Genomic DNA, 16298 nt, shown 5'->3' on the forward strand with positions numbered 1-16298 from the left:
TTCCTCTTGTTACACCGTGTAACTAAGACCATCCACTATATAGTTATGTAGGAAAAACTATGCTGTACACAATAATTTTTGTACAGTGGCATACATTTGTCTATATATTATTGAGACCTCTCACCTAGCCAAATTTGTTATCCTGCTTTATACTGATGAGGGGTAAATGCTCCAAAACACTTCTGCAAATTGAGTTTTTGGTTTGGATTCTTATTCTAAGTCATGTGGCAAGGCCCCTTTTTAAAGGGTCTGTATTGACTTAGGATTGCTACTTCCTATAGGAGGTGCTAGAGTTCTTGTCTTCTTTCCCTCTGAAGTAGTAATAGCAATATTTATTTCTAAAGCGCCAACATATTCCGCATCGCAGAATACAATGCCGACGTTCATATACAAACATTCATAAGTAACAGTTAAAGAAAATACAATAATGAAAGCAAAAATGACAACCCTGCTTCTAAGGGCTTACAATCTACATTGGGCTGAGGTGGGGGGTGACAAGGTACAGGTGCTTATTTACAGCGACGGTCCAGCCATCTCAAAGAAATGGGGGGAAAGATAAGGCTGCATGAGCCAGTCCAAAAGCCAATCTTTGTGATGATTTTGGGTGTGGTGGAGTCTGATGGAGAACTATGTTTTGAGAAGTAGTAGAGGGGCTCTGTGAATTTGCTTTGATTAGGGAAGGTGATAGGCCACCCTAAAATGATGTGTTTTTTAGGGAGTGCCTGAAGCTGTGCAAGTTGTAGTTTGTCATAGTTTCTTTGGGTAGAGCATTCCAGAGGATTGGTGCAGCTCAGGAGAAGTCTTGGAGCTGACAGTGCGAGGTTAAGATTAGTGAGGATGTTAGTAGAAAGTCGTTTGCAGAGCCCAGAGAGCGCGTAGTGTGATAGAGATGGCGGTAGAAATGTAGGGGGGTGCTGCACTATGGAGAGCTTTGTGGGTTTGAATGCAATTTAAATGGGATCCTACGATGTATGGGCAGCCAGTGCAATGACTGGCACAGAGCGGAAGCGTCCGAGTAACGATTAGCCAGATAGGTGACCCTGGCTGCTGCATTAAAGTTGGACTGCAGAGGAGAAAGTCTAGTTAGGAGGAGACCATTAGGCCCCTCACATTGCGTTTTTCTCTACGTCCACAGGTCCCGTCGGGGAATCCGTCCGGACCGCCCCTCCCCCACTCTGCAAAACGTGCTCCGGACGCATGCGCCTGACAGGGCCATTCACTGTTATGGAGCGCACTGCATTAGCGTGTGCTCTTTTTTTGTGCAATTTTGTGCACATATACGTTTCTGCAGACGGACACCCGAACGTAGACCACCTACGTTCGGGTGTCCGTCTGCAGAAACGTATATATGCACAAAATTGCACAAAACAGAGCACACGCTAACGCAGTGCGCTCCATAACAGTGAATGGCCCTGTCGGGCGCATGCGTCCGGAGCACGTTTTGCATAGTGGGGGAGGGCCGGTCCGGACGGATGCCCCGACGGGACCTGTGGACGTAGAGAAAAACGCAATGTGAAAGGGGCCTAATAGAGAATTACAGTTGTCAAGTCGAGAGTGGATCAGGGCCACAGTGAGGGTTTTTGTAGTTTCCATGGTGAGAAAGAGATGGATTCTAGAGATGTTTTCAGATGCGGGCGAGAGATTGTGTATATAGGATGCGAAGGAGAGATCCGTGTCAAACATAACACCCAGACAGCGAGCCTACTGCTTAGGAATTATCGTTGTGCCACACAAAGAGGGAGATGTTAGGTTTAGGGAGGTTAGTAGACAAAAATAAAGGAGAAGTTCAGTTTTGGAAAGGTTAAGTTTCAGATAGAAAGCAGACTTGATGTTGGAAACTGTGGACAGAGACTCACTGGTGTTCTGTAGTACAGCAGAGTTGAGCTCAGGGGAGGAGGTCTGTCCGATTGGTGCAGTGTAAAGGAAGAAGAGAAAAGGGCCAAGGACTGAACATTGAGGGACCCCAACAGTGAGAAGATGAAGTGGAGCAGCAAATGATGCGCTGAAGGAGCGGTCAGAAAGCTAGGAAGAAAATCCGTAGAGAGCGGTGTAATTTAGGCCGATTAAATGTAACATGGCAAGAAGGAGATGGTGGTCAACAGTGTAACAGGCTGCGGAGATTTCAAGAAGAATAAGCAAGAGCGTAGTCACCATTAGGTTTTGCTGTGGAAAGGTCATTGGCTTCCACCCCCTACAGTCGACAGAAACTGCCCTCAAAGTGACCAGACTGTAATAGACCCAGAAGAGAGTGAGCGGAGAGGCAATGGGTGAGGCGGGACTAGACCAAGCAGTTTGTGTTTTTGTTTTTTTGTTTTGTTTTTAATAATGGAGTAACGATAGAGTGTTTGAAGGAGGAGGGGAAGATGAGAGAGAGATCGATCTACACTTTAGGACTGAGGAGGGAGTGAAATCTGTTAGTTTTTTTGGATTGTTTGAAAGTGGGGCAATCAAGGTGGTAAAGTAGATCTGTTTAGTGATGTAAAGGGCAGAGTTATAGGTTTTTAACATGAATTTGTAGTGGATAATCTTTTCTAGTGTGTGGCTGTCCTCAATAAGTGTTTGGCACTCTAAGAACATTGTTGGAGAGATAGAGTTTGGGATGTGATTCAGGGCAGTTTTACACTGTGTTTGGGGGTTCTAAGAGTGAGGGGTGCTACTTTTGACTAGGGTGCTTCTGAGTCTGTCATTGTAGTGATTTACAGCCAGATCAGGACAGTAAATATTGGAGATGGGGGACAGTGATGCATGTATAGAGTCTGTAAGTGTATGAGGGTCAATGTCCTGCACATTTCTGAATGTGTAATAGGTAAAAGTGTGCTGGGGTGGGCAAGTATTTGTGAGCTTGAAGGAAAGGATGTTGTGGTCAGAGAGGGGAAGAGGTGAGTTATCAAAATGGGAGATTGAGCAGAGGTGGACGAAGGCCAGGTCAATCAAGGGTGATACCATCTTCATGTGATGAGAACTGTGAAAGGCCAAGAGAGTTTGTTAGAGATAGAAGCTGGGATGCAGATGGGGAGGTGGGGGTGTTCATGGGGATATTCAAGGCTCCCAGGATGAGGGTTGGTAATTCTGAGGACCTGAAGTGCGGCAGCCAAGCAGAGAAATGGTCAAGGAACTTGGTGTGTGAGCCTGGGGGATGGTATACAACCACTACTCTGAGGGAGAGGAGGGAGTTGGAAGAGCCTGATGGTGTGGACCTCGAAAGAAGGGAATGAGCATGACGTTGCTGGGGCATGAACTGGAAGGTGCATTGTGGGGACGAGTAAGGCTGCTTTCACATTGCGCTTTTACTTGCGTTCACTGGTCCCATCGGGGCATCCATCTGAATCGCTCCTCCCACATCCCCGCAGAGCATGTTTCGGATGCATGCGCCAACAGAGCCATTGACTATAATAGAGCTGACTCCGGTAGAGTGTGCTCTGTCTTGCTCCATTTTCGGGCATATATACGTTTTCTGCAGGCGGACACCCGAACGTAGTCTACTACGTTTTGGTGTCCGCCTGCAGAAAATGTATATGCCTGAAAATGGAGCAATTATAGTCAGTGGCCCTGTCGGCGCATATGTCTGAAACATGCTTTGCGGGGTGGGGGACGGTCGATTCGGAAGGATGCCCCGACAGGACCACTGAATTTAAGTAAAAGCGCAATCTGAAAGGGGCCTTAACCCACTCCACCACCATGCCTGTTCTCGGGTCTCTGGAAATGGGAAAATGACAGCAGGGGAAGCGGTTTCAGTGAGGCCAGCAGATAGAGTTATTGAGAAAGAAGTTGTGGATGTAAGGAAGATTGTTGCATACAGACCGTGGATTTCGGAGAGCACAATTAAAAGATGGAGATGAGGGTGTAGAACTTATGATAATAAGGTTAGCAGGGTTTCTATGACAGGTGGGGACGGGGGTAAAGTTGGCATGGGGTGGACCGGTATTAGGAGAGATCGTATGAAAGAAGCAGCAGTGTGAGGAGGAGAAAGAAGATAAAAGATAGTTTTTTGATATGTGACATGGTTTATGATGCAAAAATCTAGAGCATGATGGACTGAGCTCATTCAAGACGGTGAAAAGAGCATGGGACGTGTACATAGGAGAGAGAAGGGGAGAGAGCCTGATGTGGATGAGTGAGGATGGAGGGGAGATAAGGTGGTGAAAGTGGATGACAAAAACACATAGGAAGATGGACATAAAAATAAAGGTCATAGTTAAAGAGTGTGTCAAATCATAGGTTACCTGACTCCTGCCTTGACTAACTGCCATTGAAATAACTGCCGGCCACTTAGCAACGAGGCCACTTTGCAATAGAGGACACACACGTGCATGCACCCCACACACGTGCGCCCCTTATGATCCATCCACATATTTAGGGCTGACTAGAGGGAGAAGTAGCTATTTGCATATTTAAATTCACAGAGGGGCATGGCATGACCTATAAGTCTCACTATATCTACTTTGTACTCTCCACAAGGACTGAAGATTAAGCCTCTGTTTCTTCTAACACCTTATATAAACAACTTCTATTTTTTTCAGATCAAAACTGGTGGAAGTCAACTCTGTAAAGCCCAATGTTGCTAACTTTGGGAGATCTTTGTTAGCTGGCTACTGCTCGTCCTATGTACCAGACTTTGTTCTGCAAGGAATTGGTAGTGAAGAGAAGTTACGGCAGTGCCTGATGTCAGACTTGTCGCATGCGGTGCAGGTATGTAAGGCACAACTATTGGGGACTGAAAATCCAGCAGACATAAGTCTGGTGGGAATCCTGCTGTTCCTAATGGTGGCTAAAAGTGCTGTTAATCGACTGCAAATGGTAACATGCTTGCCGGCCAATGGTCATTTAACAGCCTATTTACACAAGCCTGATTAGACTGCATGTTTAGTGTGAGCAGGCATTCCTAGCTCACGATAATTGTACAGTGTAAATGGTCCTTCATACTGAATGAATCTCCAAGATGCGCAGTCATTGCTTCTGGAGCGGACACTGACCCTCTGGAACTGTGCCTGCTGCATCTGATCAATGGGGGCTGTCAGGATCTGAGTAAAACCCTTAAAGTTAATTTAGAACAACCCATGTGCAAACAACCTTTCTTTTTTTAATGTCAGACAATCCCTTTAATATATTCACTTGTTCATTGGCCAATTAAGTTATTTGTTTTTTTGTTTTTTTTTATCCATAGCATCCAGTTTTGGATGAACCCATTGCAGAGGCTGTCTGCATTATTGCAGACGTAGATAAATGGTCGGTTCAAGTGGCCAGTAGTCAGAGGAGGACGACTGATAACAAGTTAGGCAAGGAGGTGCTGGTATCCAGCCTGGTCTCCAGTCTTCTTCATTCCACTCTGCAGCTTTATAAACACAACATATCAGCAAACTTCGTAAGTAGAATTAATGCCAATTTCACCCATGTATGAAGTCAGTTTGTGTGATGGAACTTAGACTAAAACCCAATATAGTTTTCTTGATAAAAAGCATGCATATCCTGACTTCTATCATAATTTCTTCCTGCTATTTATTGCTATTTGTGCTCATGAGTAACTAAAGGTGAATGGCATTGATAACATCAGAATGTAGAGCCATTATGAGATATCTTATATGTAACGTACAATTCCTTTTTATCTCCTTTTAGTGCATTATGCATCTGGAAGACCGTCTGCAAGAGCTCTACTTCAAAAGCAGAATGCTTTCAGAATATCTAAAAGGACAGACCAGAGTTCATGTAAAGGAGCTCAGCATGGTGTTAGGGTAAGATATTTAGAGAACTTATTGCATCGTTTCACACAGCTTCCTTTAAGAGCCGACCGTATTAAGATTTTGCTAAAAAGGACTTTTTAGTTACCGTAATTGCAGGTTACAGCAACCTCAGTATTTCCCTGTGAAGTAAAAAGTTGTGCGAGTATCTCAAGCTTCTACCATTGCACAAGCCGTTATGTGCCTACAGTTCCTGGCTAAAATTACCTTTTTTACCAATCTCCAGGGAGCTAATGCTAAAAGGGAACCTGTCCCATGTAAAAACACTATTACCCTGCAGTTATTGCCCAATGCCTACACATTGTACCTCGCTGCCAGGAGGAAAAGAAGTTTAATCCTCATGGCAGCTTTTGGTGTTCATTCATAGGGGTGGCGCTGAGGGCGGGTTCAGTCCCCGTTCTGTGAATCTAGAACAGCAGCTATAACCACGCCCCCGCACTGTCTGACAGCAGTAAAGGGGGATACTGTGTATGTGTGTGTATATATATGTATGTATGTATGTATGTATGTATGTATGTATATGTATATGTATTATTTTTATTTTCTTTGTCGCTCCATTGGAAGACCCAGACAATTGGGTGTATAGCTATGGCTCCGGAGGCCACACAAAGTATTACACTAAAAGTGTAAAGCCCCTCCCCTTCTGCCTATACACCCCCCGTGTCTCACGGGCTCCTCAGTTTTTATTCTTTGTGCGAAGGAGGCAGACATCCACGCATAGCTCCACAGCTTGGTCAGCAGCAGCTGCTGACTAGGTCGGATGGAAGAAAAGAGGGCGCATAACAGGGCCCCCAACATGCTCCCTTCTCACCCCACTTTGTCGGCGGTGTTGTTAAGGTTGAGGTACCCATTGCGGGTACACAGGCAGGAGCCACATGCTGTTTTCCTTCCCCATCCCTTAATGGGCCCTGGGTGAAGTGGGATCAGTCTCCAGGCACTGGGACCGTGCTCCCTCCGCAGCCCCTGGGAATCTGCTGGATAGGAGCTGGGTATCGTCAGGGACAAGGCCCTGCTACTATGAGGTACTCTGTGTCCCCGTGGGAACCGCGCATGGAGCGCTTGTGCCATACACATTACAGCACTGCTGGGTGTGTTAGTGCGCCGGGGACTACCGCGCATGGAGCGCTTGTGCCATACACATTGCAGCACTGCTGGGTGTGTTAGTGCGCCGGGGACTACCGCGCATGGAGCGCTTGTGCCATACACACCGCAGCACTGCTGGGTGTGTTAGTGCGCCGGGGACTACCGCGCGGCCGCGCTTATTGCCGGCCTCGCTTATAACTTTAGTCCCCGGCTTCTGCGGCCTAGTGTCGTATATTCCCGCCCACAGGCCTGCCAGTCAGGGGAAGGGCGGGACGCTGCACAGATCGTCAGCGCTGAGGGCTGGAGCATACATTAGTATCCTCCTCCCTCCTCACTCAGTACACTGGGGCACTAGATTCCCGCACTTTTCTTGGGCACGCCCACGGTCCCCTCCTCCCCACAGAACGCCGGCAGCCATTCCTGTCAGCGATTCAGACGCTGGAGAGGAGAGACAACACAGGGAGACCCAGGCAGGGAATCTGGTGATCACACAACCGCTCTGAGCGGTCGGTAAGCAGCACCTGTGGTGCTGGCCCCACTGAGTACCGAAGTGTTTATATATATATATATAGGCTTATAGGCTATACATTGCACTGTACGGTCGCTCTGTTGATTTTTGGCTATATACCCTCCTGGTTGTTCTCAGAGGAGACAACATGTCATCCGCAAAAAGCAAGGGTGCCAAAGCACAGGCGTACTTTGCAACCTGTACCTCTTGTACAGCTGTACTACCGGCAGGTTCCACTGACCCTCATTGTGTGCAATGCTCGGCTCCTGTGGCACTTACTCAGCCGGAGCCTCTGCGACTGGTGGCCCAGGTGGAACCACCTGCTACCACTGTCCAGGTGACAGGGACGGAGTTTGCAGCCTTTGCTGACAAACTGTCTGAGAGTATGGATAAATGGTCTGCTAAAATACTGGAAGCATTGCAGTCCAGACCGGTGATTCAGGCCCCGGGCACTGTCCAATCCTTGACCCCTGGTCCCCCTCAATTGGAACAGCAAAGTGCCCCTGGGGTAACCCATAGGTCCCAGGGTGAGGTCTCTGACACGGACCGCAGTCCCAGGCCGCCCAAGCGGGGTCGCTGGGAAATTCCCTCCACTTCATCACACTGTTCAGGGTCCCAGCAAGGGGACTCTCTGGAGGATGAAGCGGAGGTATCAGATCAGGATTCTGATCCTGAAGCCGCTCTCAACCTAGATACACCTGAAGGTGACGCAGTAGTGAATGACCTTATAGCGACCATCAATCAGGTGTTGGATATTTCTCCCCCAGCTCCTCCAATTGAGGAGTCTGCTTCTCAGAAGAAATTCCGTTTCAGGTTTCCCAAGCGTACATTAAATATGTTTCTGGATCACTCTGACTTCAGAGAGGCAATCCAGAAAAACCGAGACTGTCCAGACAAGCGTTTTTCCAAGCGCCTTAAGGACACACGTTATCCCTTCCCCCCGAGGTTGTCAAGGGCTGGACTCAGTGTCCTAAGGTGGATCCTCCAATCTCCAGACTGGCGGCTAGATCCATAGTTGCAGTGGAAGATGGGGCTTCACTCAAAGATGCCACTGACAGACAGATGGAACTATGGTTGAAATCCATCTATGAAGCTATCGGCGCGTCTTTTGCTCCAGCATTCACAGCCGTATGGGCACTCCAAGCAATCTCAGCTTGTCAGGCACAGATTAATGCAGTAACACGTACATCTGCCCTGCAAGTGGTGTCCTTAACCACTCAGGCGTCGGCGTTTGCGTCCTACGCCATTAATGCTATCCTGGACTCGGCGAGCCGTACGGCGGTGGCATCCGCCAATTCGGTGGTACTCCGCAGAGCCATGTGGCTACGTGAATGGAAGGCAGACTCTGCTTCCAAAAAGTTCTTAACCGGTTTGCCATTGTCTGGCGACCGCTTGTTTGGTGAGCGATTAGATGAAATCATTAAACAATCCAAGGGAAAGGATTCATCCTTACCCCAGTCCAAACCAAACAGACCTCAACCACGGAAGGTACAATCGAGGTTTCGGTCCGCGGGCAGGTCTCAATTCTCCTCGTCCAAAAGGCCTCAGAAAGGTCAGAGGAACTCCGATGCATGGCGGTCTAAGTCGCGTCCTAAAAAGACCGCCGGGGGAACCGCTCCCAAAGCGGCCTCCTTATGACTTTCGGCCTCCTCAAACCGCATCCTCGGTCGGTGGCAGGCTCTCCCGCTTTTGCGACGCCTGGCTGCCACAAGTAAAAGACCGATGGGTGAGAGACATTCTATCTCAAGGTTACAGGATAGAGTTCAGCTCTCGTCCTCCGACTCGTTTCTTCAGAACATCTCCGCCCCCCGACAGAGCCGAGGCTCTTCTGCAGGCGGTGTGCACTCTGAAGGCGGAAGGAGTGGTGATCCCTGTTCCTCTTCAGCAACGGGGTCACGGTTTTTACTCCAACTTGTTCGTGGTACCAAAAAAGGACGTATCCTTCCGTCCCGTTCTGGACCTAAAACTGCTCAACAAGCATGTGAAAACCAGGCGGTTCCGGATGGAATCGCTCTGCTCCGTCATCGCCTCAATGTCCCAAGGAGATTTCCTGGCATCAATCGACATCAAAGATGCTTATCTCCACGTACCGATTGCACCAGAGCATCAGCGCTTCCTGCGTTTCGCCATAGGGGACGAACACCTTCAGTTCGTGGCACTGCCTTTCGGCCTGGCAACAGCCCCACGGGTCTTCACCAAGGTCATGGCAACAGTGGTGGCAATCCTACACTCTCAGGGACACTCAGTGATCCCTTACTTAGACGATCTACTTGTCAAGGCACCCTCTCAAGGGGCATGCCAACACAGCCTGAACATTGCTCTGAAAACTCTCCAGAGTTTCGGGTGGATCATCAATTTTCCAAAGTCAAATCTGACACCGGCCCAATCACGGACATATCTTGGCATGGAGTTTCATACTCTCTCAGCGATAGTGAAGCTTCCGCTGAACAAACAGCGTTCACTACAGACAGGGGTGCAATCTCTCCTTCAAGGTCAGTCACACCCCCTGAGGCGCCTCATGCACTTCCTAGGGAAGATGGTGGCAGCAATGGAGGCAGTTCCTTTTGCGCAGTTTCATCTGCGCCCACTTCAATGGGACATTCTCCGCAAATGGGACAGGAAGTCGACGTCCCTCGACAGGAACGTCTCCCTTTCTCGGGCAGCCAAAGCTTCCCTTCAGTGGTGGCTTCTCCCCACTTCTCTGTCGAAGGGGAAATCCTTCCTGCCCCCATCCTGGGCGGTGGTCACGACGGACGCGAGCCTGTCAGGGTGGGGAGCGGTCTTTCTCCACCACAGGGCTCAGGGTACTTGGACTCAGACAGAGTCCTCCCTTCAGATCAATGTTCTGGAGATAAGGGCAGTGTATCTTGCCCTAAAGGCGTTCCAGCCGTGGCTGGAAGGCAAACAGATCCGAATTCAGTCGGAAAACTCCACAGCGGTGGCATACATCAACCACCAAGGCGGGACACGCAGTCGGCAAGCCTTCCAGGAAGTCCGGCGGATTCTGCTGTGGGTGGAAGCCACAGCCTCCACCATATCCGCAGTTCACATCCCGGGCGTAGAAAACTGGGAAGCAGACTTTCTCAGTCGCCAGGGCATGGACGCAGGGGAATGGTCCCTTCACCCGGATGTGTTTCAGGAGATCTGTTGCCGCTGGGGCATGCCGGACGTCGACCTAATGGCGTCCCGGCACAACAACAAGGTCCCGACATTCATGGCACGGTCTCAAGATCACAGAGCTCTGGCGGCAGACGCCTTAGTTCAGGATTGGTCGCAGTTTCAACTCCCTTATGTGTTTCCTCCTCTGGCACTGTTGCCCAGAGTGTTACGCAAGATCAGGGCCGACTGCCGCCGCGCCATCCTCGTCGCTCCAGACTGGCCGATGAGGTCGTGGTACCCGCATCTGTGGCATCTCACGGTCGGCCAACCGTGAGCACTACCAGACCGACCAGACTTGCTGTCTCAAGGGCCGTTTTTCCATCTGAATTCTGCGGCCCTCAACCTGACTGTGTGGCCATTGAGTCCTGGATCTTAGCGTCTTCAGGATTATCTCAAGAGGTCATTGCCACTATGAGACAGGCTAGGAAACCAACGTCCGCCAAGATGTACCACAGGACGTGGAAAATATTCCTGTCGTGGTGCTCTGCTCAGGGTTTTTCTCCCTGGCCATTTGCCTTGCCCACTTTTCTGTCCTTCCTTCAATCCGGATTGGAAAAGGGTTTGTTGCTCGGCTCCCTTAAGGGACAAGTCTCTGCGCTCTCTGTGTTTTTTCAGAAGCGCCTAGCCAGACTTCCACAGGTACGCACGTTCCTGCAGGGGGGTTGTCACATCGTCCCTCCTTACAAGCGTCCGTTAGAACCCTGGGATCTGAACAGGGTGCTGATGGTTCTTCAGAAACCACCGTTCGAGCCAATGAGGGATATTTCTCTCGCACGCCTTTCGCAAAAAGTGGTTTTCCTAGTAGCAGTCACTTCACTTCGGAGAGTGTCTGAGCTAGCAGCGTTGTCGTGCAAAGCCCCTTTCCTGGTGTTTCACCAGGACAAGGTGGTTCTGCGTCCGGTTCCGGAATTTCTCCCTAAGGTGGTATCCCCCTTTCATCTCAATCAGGATATCTCCTTACCCTCTTTTTGTCCTCATCCAGTTCACCAATGTGAAAAGGATTTGCACTTGTTAGATCTGGTGAGAGCACTCAGATTCTACATTTCTCGTACGGCGCCCCTGCGCCGCTCGGATGCACTCTTTGTCCTTGTCGCTGGCCAGCGTAAAGGGACACAAGCTTCCAAATCAACCCTGGCTCGGTGGATCAAGGAACCAATCCTCGAAGCTTATCGTTCCTCGGGGCTTCCGGTTCCCTCAGGGCTGAAGGCCCATTCTACCAGGGCCGTGGGAGCGTCCTGGGCCTTGCGGCACCAGGCTACGGCTCAGCAGGTGTGTCAGGCAGCTACCTGGTCGAGCCTGCACACTTTCACGAAACACTATCAGGTGCATACCTATGCTTCGGCAGATGCCAGCCTAGGTAGGCGAGTGCTTCAGGCGGCGGTTGCCCACCTGTAGGACTGAGCCGTTATGGCTCTATTATGAGGTATTATTTACCCACCCAGGGACTGCTTTTGGACGTCCCAATTGTCTGGGTCTCCCAATGGAGCGACAAAGAAGAAGGGAATTTTGTTTACTTACCGTAAATTCCTTTTCTTCTAGCTCCAATTGGGAGACCCAGCACCCGCCCCTGTTTTTTGTGTACACATGTTGTTCATGTTGAATGGTTTCAGTTCTCCGATATTCCTTCGGATTGAATTTACTTTAAACCAATTTATAATTTTTTCCTCCTTCTTGCTTTTGCACCAAAACTGAGGAGCCCGTGAGACACGGGGGGTGTATAGGCAGAAGGGGAGGGGCTTTACACTTTTAGTGTAATACTTTGTGTGGCCTCCGGAGGCATAGCTATACACCCAATTGTCTGGGTCTCCCAATTGGAGCTAGAAGAAAAGGAATTTACGGTAAGTAAACAAAATTCCCTTCTTTTTAAATTAAATGTTTTCATCAGTGTCATAAATCTGAATGAAGCTGCAGGGGGGTATGTGACTTGCTATGCATGCCCTCCTGAAGGCTAGCATGTAATGTCTGACTTGAGAAGAGCTCAGATAAGCTTATGAAAAGAACGGTCACTTGTTACTCTTATTTTTATCTGTTAGTAGAAATGCATTGTCGTTGGTATGTCTGTTTTTGATATCTATATGGCAACTATGTCAATAATTGAAAAGTCATACAGCACCAAATAGAGTCCCCTATGTTAATAATTGCAATGCATTTTTAAAAAATGGATGCCAGATTAATCCTTTTTTGTTTTAATTTGTTTTTTATTGCGTACACATGGAGATGTATATATTATATCATCCACAAATGTTAGCGTAGAGAGTAAACTGTTTTTTTTGTTTTTTTTTTTTTTTCTTTCCCACCAGGATTGAGTCCAGTGATCTTCCGTTACTCGCCGCAGTTGCCAGCACCCACTCTCCGTATGTTGCACAGATCCTTCTGTAAAGGCGTCATCACACCTCGAGCTACAATGGAGCCGGCGCGGACTATGTCTTATCGCAGTATTCGGAGTAGACTCTGCGGCTGTATAGTGTCCCAGCTGACGTTCAGGAAGGCAGCACTGCAGGAGATTCTCCCCATCTTTACTATGTGGGAGGAATCATGGAAGGAAGACAGAACTTGTGAATCCTGAGACATGTGGGTCCTTATTACAGCAGCATTTCAGACACTTCTAAAGACTCCAAAAAATTGTTCTTCCTCTTTGTATGAACATTTTTGAACGTAATTTTTGTAAATAGGGTGAGAAGTGAACAAAGTTGATTGGGACTTTGTATGAATGGTTTCTACAAAACAAATCTCACTTTTATGTACTAAGCTATAAAGGCTGGTAGAACAGGTCATATGTCAAAGAATAATTTTATCCTTTGCCAAGGTATTACCGAAAATGTCACCTTGTAAATGGAAGAAACATTGTAGGGTTATGAAAGTAACCGAAAATAACACAATGCAGCATTTCTTACCTTGCAGACCTTAATCGATGGCTATTTATTATGAGCAAAGTTAGCAGCACGCATAAAAGAAATCCTTTCTCCTACATGAGGTGGCAGCCATATTGTAGGCAGAGCCTCAATTCACACAAATGACTATTGTACATTTGTTGATCATGGCTTTTGCAGTAAATATTATCATCTTGCATGTATTAACATTTTACAGATGGAAGGAAAGAACCCTAAGGGTATGTGCACACGAGATCTTAATTCTGAAGACTGAGCTTTTGAGATTACCCTATGCAAAAGTCTCTTTAGGAAAAAGCTGGCGGTCTTTTTCCTCAAGATGCTTCACTGGTTGTTTTGTCATAACGCTTTGCAGAAGCTTCCCCCCCTCCTGAGGTCTTTTCTTTATACTTTCAGTTATAAAGCGCAGGTGACTTGCAAATAAAACCTCCTGAAGAATGAAGATGTAACTTTTTACCTGCTTAAGGCTAGGTTCACACACTGCGTTTTTTTGACGCTGCGTTTTTGTGCGTTTTTTTGCGGCAAAAAACGCACCCGTGTCAAAAAAACGCACGCGTTTTTGCCTCGATTTGGTGCGTTTTTTGCTGCGTTTTGCTGCGTTTTTGCTCACTGCGTCTTTATGCGTTTATCAGTGAACAAAAAAAAGGTATGATGTCATTTCCTTCTTCAATATGTTCTTCATTCTCCACTAGTGTATGCAGGAGAGCAGACAGCTGCAGAACTACAAGGCTCAGCATCCTCCATCCAATAGTGTATGCAGGAGAGCAGACAGCAGCTGTCGAACTCCAAGGCTCAGCATCCTCCTTTCAGGACTGTATGCAGGATTTCTTAGCCTCCCCAAACAAAAAAAATGACGTGAGCTTCGCCTAATTTTTATGTCCAACCGGGTACAACTAGGAAGCTGGGGATTGGAATCCACAGTGCAGGGTGCCCATGCTTTCTGGGCACCCCCGCTGCGAATTGCAGTCCGCAGCCACCCCAGAAAATGGCGCTTTCATAGAAGTGCCATCTTCTGGCGCTGTATTTAAATCTTCCAGCTGCCCTGATGCCGGGTGGCTCACTGGGTAATAATGGGGTTAGGGCTAGCTGTGTATTATCAGCTGGCCCTAAGCCCGAAATTCATGGTGTCACGCCAATATTAGACATGGCCACCATGAATTTCTAGTAAAGATAAAAAAAACCACAACACACAGAAAAATATTTTTATTAGAAATAAAACACAAAACAATTAGTGACTCCATCTTTATTGAAATAAAGAACCCCCCTCCGCAGTAATCCTGGGTCAAGGGTCCCGCGCCATCCAATCCGGATCCAATATCATCTGATCGGTTTGCTGGAAGGCAAAGTGATCAGCTGATGTGTCAGGTTCAAGGGCCTGAATCACATGACACAGCAGCTGATTGTATAAACGGCTTTTATGCAATCAGCAGATGCATCGGTGCAAAAAAAAAAAAAAAATACTCACTTATGTGCTGATTACCGGTAGCTCCTGGAGCGGAGTCTGATCCCGTCCGATCGCTGCATGAGCTGCCGGTAATCAGGGATGAAGTCTCCTGACGCATCCGCTGATAGGTTAAACCGGCCGGCCGCTGACGTCAGCCCGAGACTTGCGATCAGCTGACGCGTCAGGTGACTGCATCAGGTGATCCATCGCCAGGTCCTGCATCCTGCAGGCATACGTACCCGGGGAGACTGCACACACCCGGAGTGGCGGTACCGGGAGGAGGAGCTGAGAGCGGACATGGCACCGGGAGTCTGCAGACTGGTGAGTATGACATTTTTTTTTTCTACTGTTCACTTTTGTTTTCGCAGCCGCTTCCACCTCCTGCCCGTACATGATGCTGCACGGCAGCAGACATGCACAGGACTGGAGGTGGAAGCGGCGGTGACGGTACCGGGAGGATTCACGCTTCTGTGTTTACTGACAGAAGGAATCCTCTTCCTGTACACGTCACTTTACTACCCACCTCCTGCGTTTATAGCTGCGTTTTTGGTCTTAGAAACGCACCAAAACGCACCTATTTGTGTTTCTCATTGCGTCTTTCAACATCCCATTGCACTCAATGGATGAAAAGCGCAGAGAAAAACGCGGGAATAATTGACATGCTGCGTTTTTGTGGCACCACAAAAAACACAGCTGCAAAAAAACGCTGTGTGCAGACAGCAAGAATGAAAACTCATAGACTTTGCTGGGGAAGCAAAGTCATGCAGTTTTCTGAGCAAAAACGCACCCGAAAACTGTGCAAAAACGCTGCGAAAAACGCACTGTGTGAACTTACTCTAAGGGTTTGGAAACTGATGATAAAGGAAGTAACAAAAGACAGCACATGGGCACAGCTACGTCAGTTTTATATTGTGCATTATGTTAATTTTTGTGGCACTCTTTTTATAGCGGATTCCAGGCAGAATCCATCTAAAAATACATATGGCTGGATTCATCACAGATTTTACTTCAGAATTTGGGCAAAAGCTTTGAAAAATCAAACATTTTTGGAAAAACATGAAGCTGTGTCAACATGTTGCAACATTTGGGGTTATCTCTTCATTTTCTCCCAGTTTCGTTGAAATGGGTGGAGCTGGGGACGGACTAGGCAAGGTGGAGTGGGGCGCCATGGCTGGTACAATTCATTACGAGCTGCGGCATTCTGTACCCAAGATATATATATATATATATATGAATTACACTCCGCTGCCAATGAATCTGAAATTTCCAGGAGGATAGACAGGAAAAACAAAAAAAAAAAATAAATATATATATATATATATATATATATATATATATATATATATATATATATTTAGATAAAATATTTATATATTTTAGTTTTTTCTTGTCTATCCTCCTGGAAATTTCAGATACATTGACAGCGGTGTGTAATCGATCTTCTTGCCAATAGGCTGTGTTCCTAAAGACTCTTAGGCTAT

At 47.7% G+C, this 16298-nt stretch overlaps 1 protein-coding gene across 2 annotated transcripts in view; it reads left to right on the top strand.

Moving 5' to 3' along the window:
* FNIP1 (folliculin interacting protein 1) overlaps positions 1-16095 on the top strand; it is a 130276-nt gene extending 114181 nt beyond the window's left edge. For both annotated transcript variants that reach the window (XM_075344542.1, XM_075344544.1), the window contains 4 exons: positions 4521-4689; positions 5165-5362; positions 5614-5729; positions 12786-16095. In XM_075344542.1, coding sequence (XP_075200657.1) covers positions 4521-4689; positions 5165-5362; positions 5614-5729; positions 12786-12864 — 562 coding nt within the window. In that variant the 3' untranslated portion in view covers positions 12865-16095. The remainder of the gene's footprint in view (positions 1-4520; positions 4690-5164; positions 5363-5613; positions 5730-12785) is intronic.
* The last annotated feature ends 203 nt before the right edge of the window (positions 16096-16298 follow it).

The sequence above is a fragment of the Anomaloglossus baeobatrachus genome, chromosome 4 (genome assembly GCF_048569485.1).
Source record: "Anomaloglossus baeobatrachus isolate aAnoBae1 chromosome 4, aAnoBae1.hap1, whole genome shotgun sequence".
Taxonomy (NCBI): domain Eukaryota; kingdom Metazoa; phylum Chordata; class Amphibia; order Anura; family Aromobatidae; genus Anomaloglossus; species Anomaloglossus baeobatrachus.